This window comes from Lycium ferocissimum, chromosome 5, assembly GCF_029784015.1.
Source record: "Lycium ferocissimum isolate CSIRO_LF1 chromosome 5, AGI_CSIRO_Lferr_CH_V1, whole genome shotgun sequence".
NCBI lineage: Eukaryota > Viridiplantae > Streptophyta > Magnoliopsida > Solanales > Solanaceae > Lycium > Lycium ferocissimum.
Window position 1 is genome coordinate 59556345 of NC_081346.1, and position 7595 is coordinate 59563939.

At 37.1% G+C, this 7595-nt stretch overlaps 1 protein-coding gene across 1 annotated transcript; it reads left to right on the top strand.

The window, feature by feature from the left end:
* Positions 1 to 853: 853 nt before the first annotated feature.
* On the top strand, positions 854 to 1516 carry LOC132057870 (uncharacterized). Its single transcript, XM_059450459.1, has one exon. It carries the CDS (start codon positions 854 to 856, stop codon positions 1514 to 1516), a length of 663 nt encoding a protein of 220 aa, XP_059306442.1.
* The last annotated feature ends 6079 nt before the right edge of the window (positions 1517 to 7595 follow it).

Consider the following 7595-nt stretch of genomic DNA (forward strand, 5'->3'; position numbering starts at 1 on the left):
ATCTTTCGTCCATCACATCAAACTCATAGTTACTCCGCTAATCGTGAATTTTTCTCTAAAGTAGAAACTCTTGAAATCATCTTCATCGGAGAAGTCAAAAAATAGATGCTTTGGATTATAATGGCCGATTGTAACAGAGCATTTTATTGGAAATCTAGCTTTGAAATCGCGTCGAATCTCTTCGATAATTGGTTTTCCGTGTGAGAATTTACCGATAACAGTCATCTTACACACACTAGCCAGCTCTAGGGCTGGGCGTTCGGTATTCGGTTCGGTATTTTCAAAGTTCGGGTTCGGTAATTCGGTAATCGGTAATTCAAAGCATATACCAAATACCGAACTTTCAAACTTCGGGTTCTGCAATTCGGGAATCGGTAAATCAAACTTTGTTCGAGACGGTATTCGGTAATACCATATTGAAGTCGAAGTCCATCGTATTAGAATGCAAGTATACTATGCAAGAGGTCAATGTAATTAGTAACAACAAGAACATATTCTTAAAATAAATTGGGCGTAAATTGTATACCAAACCGGACAAAAGTTCCGTAATTCAAGACATTCTAGTTAGATCTTTAAAAATCCTGAAGTTATTTCAATAACAAACGACAACCCCCAAAAAGTAGCTACCTATAAATTCTTAGTCCAAGATCTCATAAGTCATAATACAGCAGCTTCCATCAACAAAAGAATAACAGTGATCAACAAGTTGGTTTTGATTTGCTAGCTGCGCCTGAAAAAACAAAACAAACTGCTTAATTGAAAGGCTCATAAAACCAACAAAGACCATTGCATGCCTTGAGAAAAGGAGTACAACACATATGTTTTGAAATAGAACAAGAGAAACCAATTTGCAATGTCACACATCCAAGAACCGACCTCTCGTGAGATCAATGGTGACACAAGAATTCATGGAAATTCATCAACAATATTTTTTGTTTCAACTGATCAATTAGCAGCTGAAAAAAACATTGCATGGAGCATAAGACCATATGCTATAAAACGTGACAACAGAGCAATGGGCAGTGTTACAAACTTAACAGTCAAAAAAGTTCATCTTTCACAACAAATCCCAATTTGCACTAGAAATTATATTGTCCCTGCCGTTGTTTTTTCAACTAAAGGATATGCTGGAAATCACTTCCATGATTTCACTGATGTGCTAATTCCATTATTCCAAACTTCGAGACGTTTCAATGGTGAAGTCCAATTTCTGATTAATTTTTCAACTAAAGGATATGCTGGAAATCACTTCCATGATTTCACCGATCCAAGCTTTTTGACATTGCGATTTATAGCTACTAATGAGCAAGACACAGTAAAGGAAATCATAATCCAAGGCAGTCAAAGTTTAAACAAGCAAGTTATCGAAAATAGAAATCATGTTATTAAGGTGTTGGATAGTGGAAAGCTGATCAGTGATCATAAGCAGCAGCAGTCGGCATTATCAAAAGTTAAAACTAGCACTGGTGGAGAAATTAAAAATGAATATTTTAACTCTAACATGGACACATTTTAACACTTAAAGTGAGGGGAGAAATGAAAAATGAAAATTCAGAGCCTTATACCTGAGGCATCTTGCGATTACAAATCAAGAACGAAGGAATCTTTTGAGCTATCACCATATCTAAAAAGAATTTAAAATGTGTCAACAATTAAACTAAGTAAAAAAATATAAAAATAAAATACAAAAACTGAAAAACATACCAAGTTCAAGTTTCATAAGATCATTAAAATCTTCTTCAACATTTATGGGATAAGGCTCATTTCGACGCCAATCTTGAAGACAAATAATAACAGCTTGCACCCAATTTCGAGTCAAAGAACTCCTAAACGAATCAAGAATACGGCCCCCTTGCTAAAGGCACATTCCGATGCCACACTAGAAATTGAATTGCCAACACATCACGAGCCATCTCGGAAAGAATTTTATATCTAGGAGAATGAGCTTTCCACCATGACAAGATATCAAAATTGTCCCGATCATCATTCGCCTAGTTCTTCACTAAGATACTTTTCCAACTCCGACTTACCACCCAAACCAGTACCATCTTGTTTGTTCCTCTTCATTTGGATCCTATTTCTCACTTTTGTTGATTTTGTGCTCGTGTTAGAGCTAGATGAATCCGATGTCTGACCCGATAAATCGCAGAGAGAAGATGAGCGTCGAGATGCATTAGAGAATTTGCTACATACTCTTCAAACATAGATTTCATGTAAGTCACCACTTCATCTTTTATTTCACTCCCCTTTTCATCTCCAAACATATCCTCAAGTGCGTCGCCAACATACTCAAGTTTGTTACGAGGATCTAAGATAGAGGCAATAAAAAGCACTTTATTCATTTTTTCAGGAGCACCCCAATACTTGACAAACTTTTCTTTCATTTTTTCTCCCATTTTTGCCAAAGAAGGATCATCGTCTTCCATACACTCTCTCTTAAATGATTGTGAAGCTCAACTATATATTCAAAGTGACCATTAGAAGTGACGTAGAGTGAACCTCCGAAACCTTCTCGCTAGGATCATAAAACCTTTTAAGAAATATTACCATATTTCTCACCTTTGCCAATCATCACTTTCAAGACACCCGCAACACTTCCATCTTCATAAACATGAGTAGCAAGATAAGTTGACAATCCACCATCTTCAAGATCAAACCTATCAAATGCACTCTCAAAATGTTGGGTGGCATCCAACATCAAGTAGGTCGAATTCCACCGGGTTGAAACATCTAAACATAATGACTTCTTACTGTCTATGTTTTTTAGTTCACAACATTCCGAAATTTTCTAATCCTTGCTGGAGATTGTCTAACATATTTTACCATTTGCCTAACACGTTTGATAGATGGACCAACTTCTTTCATGCCATCTTGCACAATAAGATTCAAAATGTGAGCCATACATCTCACGTGAAGATGGTTACCACATTTCACATTAGATCCCCAATTAACCATTTGTTTGTGTAACTCTTTCACCATGACATCATTAGAAGAAGCATTATCTACAGTTATAGTGATTATTTTCTCCAATTTCCAATCAAGCAAACACTTACTAATACAACGGGCCATTTCGTCACCCTTATGACTAGTAACAACCTGAAAGTTTAAAATTCGTTTATGCAAGTGCCAATCACTATCAATAAAGTGTACTGTCAAACACATATAATTTATTCTCTGTATAGAAGTCCATGTGTCTGTGGTTAGACAAACTCTCGGTGATGTTTCTTTCAAATACTTCATAAACTTTTGTCTCTCTTCACCAAAAACTACATAACAATCCCTAGTCACTGTTCTACGGGAGGGAACTCGGAATAAAGGTTGGGTTTTTTTCATAAACTTCTTAAAACCTTCCTTTTCAACAAAACGAAAAGGAAGCTCATCAAGGATTAACATCTCAACTAAAGCCCTCCGAGATACCTCTTGATCAAAAGTCCAAGTTGCCCCATCACCCGTTTCACCTTCTAATGGAAAGTTTAAATTTGATTGTTTGTACTTAGAATTGGAAGTGTTAACCTTATTTGGATTTTTAGGACAAGTTTTCAAATGTTTATTCAGTCCACTTGTTCCATTTTTAGTTGCATCAGCTAAGAGAACTTTACCACAATACTTGCACTTTGCTTTATTAATTCCATCTTCTATGAGATTATCATAATGCGGCCAAGCAGCAGATCTTAGTTCTATAGCTTTCCTCTTCACAGTCACTGGATGTTGTTCAACTTTCGGTGTTGAATCAAGAGACTCGGTAAGAGGTGCGCTTCCACTGACATTGGCTGTTCGACTTGTTTCATCTTCCATCTAAACATAGAAGAGATTACAAATGTTATAAGACATAAATTGCAAGGCTTAACAGAATAACTTATTTTCTTTAATTTAAGTTTTCTCACCCGAAAGCAAATCCCAACTGATCACACCCAAAAAGAAAAAAGACAAAAAAAGGAGAAAATCTTTAGCCCATTTAATTTCCCAAAAACGAAAGAGACAATTTTAACAAATATCTTTCTTTCTTTCTCTCCCAAATACTACTGCTATGGATACTATCCATTTATATCTTTCTCTCCCAAAAACAACAACAACGTAGCATTGGAAGTGTAAAACAAAATAAAAAAAATACAATACGGAAGCTATTAAAGAAACTTAAATTAGTGAATCTCACCATTGTTTTCTCCCAACACCAGTAATCGACTTCAAAATGATGTCGTTCATGCAAACAATGCGCCGCCTTCTTGACCACGGTGTTGAAGCGCGTGGAGGTGGAGGGCTGAGATGAAACGATGTCGGTTAAGGGGGTTTTGGAGGCTGAGATGATACCGTTTTTGGAGGCTGAGATGATGGATGAAGGTGAAGTGAAGTAGTGAACTGAGTGATGGATGAGACGATGAAGGTGAAGTACTGAAGTGTTAGGGACTTAGGGTCTTAGGGATTTTTAATTTTTTAAAGATTTGGGCATCTGGCTATTGGATTCATTTTCGGATTTGGGCTGGTCCGCTGGACTTAAAATGTTTTAAAATGGGCCTTTAGCCCCTTACTTCTTTAGGATGTACAGTATTGGTAATTTAATTTCGGTATTCGGTATTTACCGAATTACCGAACGGTATAATTGTAAATACCGAATACCGAAACTGAATTACTAAATTTTATATTTCAGTATCGAATACCGAACCGAAAATCGAATTACCGAATACCGAAATAGCCGGTTCGGTTCGGTAATTCGGTTTTCGGTATTTTATGCCCAGCCCTAGCCAGCTCTTCTTCTTCTTGGGGAGTGAAAAACACTGCAGACTTTCCTTTGTACAGTTCCGGCGGCCGAAAAATTAAACGTGGTTGTTTCTTAGTAGGTCCGGCAACAGCAGAAACATAGTTACGCTTTGGGTCAATTGACTAGTTCTATGGGTTCGTGGATGTATAGGGGTTTTCCTGAGTTGCCCCACTCGCTTTATGGTGGTCAACGGCTGCCGGAGCAGCCATCGTCGTGAAGAATAGGACACCAAATCGATTTTCAGAAAGGGGCGCATTCAATAGCGCATGAGTTTTTAACGGTTTTTTTTCTTTTTTGATCTAGACTATGGGTAAGATGATTTAAGACATAAATTCCAGTTTTACCCTTGAGGGCTCGAGATTGCCTTTTTGGGTTCATTTTTGGGTTCTAGGCTAAAGTATAGCACTACCGGTATTGTTGGATTCATATGACCTCGTAGAGTGCTATTTTGACCATTATGAACTTGTTATCACAAAAGAATTACCATTTTGACCTCGAGATTTTAGAGGGGTTTGGGTTGTTTTTTTAGACCCGAATTCTTTATGTGGAAATATGGGTATTGATAGAATCGTAATCTCATGTAAATACCATATTTGAATAGGCTGAGCTCGTTCGAAAGCTCAAAGGAAGGGGAAAGCAGCGGAGTGACTCTTCGGCTTCGGATACAAGCAAGTTGAGACTTACTGGACCTTTTATGTCGTGTTATGTGTTGGTTAATCTAAATAAGAGGCGTAATGGGGAATTGGGGGTCTCGTACTCGTGAGGTGACGAGCTCTTGTGCGGGTACCGGTGTATCTATATAGGTAACTAAAACATGAACTAAATATGAAATGTGATGGAGGTTATGTGTTTAGCCTTCAAGCCATGAGGAACGATGGATAAATCCATTTAGGTTGCTATGTGTGCTATTTACTTGGGCTTTGATGATAACAATTGACTGAATACTTGTGAACATTGCCTTGAATTGCATTCTTCACTCCACGCCTCGTCTAATCTATGAAAAGGGTATGTATACTTGACATTGACTTGATATTATGCATATACATGTTGTACGCATATCTATTCATACTTTCATGATATCATTAGCATTTGATTGATGAATATACAAGACAGGGACCTGGGAGGCCGGATATTAGATATGGTACATGAACAGAGTGATGATGATACTATAGCTATACGGCTAAGACCCGATGTGATCTAACAGATCTGATATTCGGGTGGGTATATAGACCTCATGAGTCCCCCATGGGTCATGTGAAACCTACTACAGGAGTGTGTGTATACCGATGCATATGGCCATTGCATTACATACTAATCACTTGTCCTTACATCGCATACCATTTATGGTTGCTTGACTTGATTTCATGCCATATGTGCTTAAACAATATAAAGATGGGATCTTTACGCCTGATTTTGCTATAATTGATGGAAAGATAAGATCTTTACACTTATACTTGCTTAATTGATGAAAAGACTGAATCTTTACAACTACACTTAGAGAGAAACGATCATTATGAACTGATTAAGTTGTGCTTATCTTCCTTGCTTGTTGAATGCTTATAAACTATGAACTTTTAACTAATAAAGAAAGAAGAGGAGTATCAGAAGTACCAATCCTCGCCATCACTATAGTATAGGGTCGGTCAACGATGCTGCTGGGTATACGTACTTTTTGTACTCACTCTACACTTGTTGCACCTTTCGTGTGCAGGTTTGGATCCGAGTGCGACTAGAGGTCGGGATTATGTTGATCGTTGTGGCACACTTTTGGAGTCCAGGGTGAGCTGATGAGGATCCCACAGCACCGGACTTCATTCTCTTATGTACTTTCCGTCTTTCTTTACTTCAGACAGTTCAATGTAGTATTTTCCAGACTTGGATTCGGATTAGTTTCTCATGTACTGTGACTTCCAGGTTTTGGGAAGATGTATTGGCTTAGACTACTTATTGTCCTTATTTCTATAGACCTATTATGAGACTTATCATGGTTGTCTTTATTAATTCCGCAATTTATTTTTATTTCGCAAATTAGCCATTATTTGGGGATTTTGGGTTGTGACATTATCTTTTGGGGTTTAATTCATGTACTGATTAATTCGAATATTTTTATTTCATGTTATATTATGCACAAAATAGCATACCAAATTGGTGTAAATTACACACAAACATTAACTTTGCAGGACCTAAAAAACTAATCAAATCGAACGAGCCGTGAGAGGATTAAGGAAGGAAACTAGAAAACGGGGAGGATAATAATTAAGTTAAAATTTACTTGATTCATTGAGTTTCTACTTTTCTAAGTTCGGTTGTAGCCATTATTGCATTTCTTTTAACTCTTTGAGACCTATCATACATTAATGCAATAAAAATTTTATTTGTTGAAGCCAAGTACACTAAAAATATGAATTTTCATTTATCCAACCGTTGTTTTTTGGTCAACAGAATGGATTGGTTGATTGGTGAATGATGTCATTGCTGAATAAACATAAAGAGAAAAAATATACTGTTGGGGTAACACAAAAACATAAGAGAAAAAGCGAAATGGACAAGGAAGTCTTTGAGGAATGGCCATGCATTGGACATTTGACCAATCAAGGTTTAAATATTTTTCTTCGTGATAAAGTGACTATATTTTCAATTTTGACCACACATGTAATAATTGTCAGCACACTGCAAATCTAACCGAAAGTCGGTTCATGACATTCTATAGGGCATTGCAAGATTGGCCTTCGCTCGGGGGTGGTCTTTAACTTTTTTTTCTTTCGCTAAAAGTTCTTTGGTTTGTGTTTGAACCCCCCCCCCCCCCCTCGCCTCGTCAAAAATTTTAAAAAAAATTACA

Excerpts from the sequence above, each read along its gene's own strand:
- LOC132057870 (XM_059450459.1), top strand. The coding sequence starts at position 854 with ATGTCACACATCCAAGAACCGACCTCTCGTGAGATCAATGGTGACACA.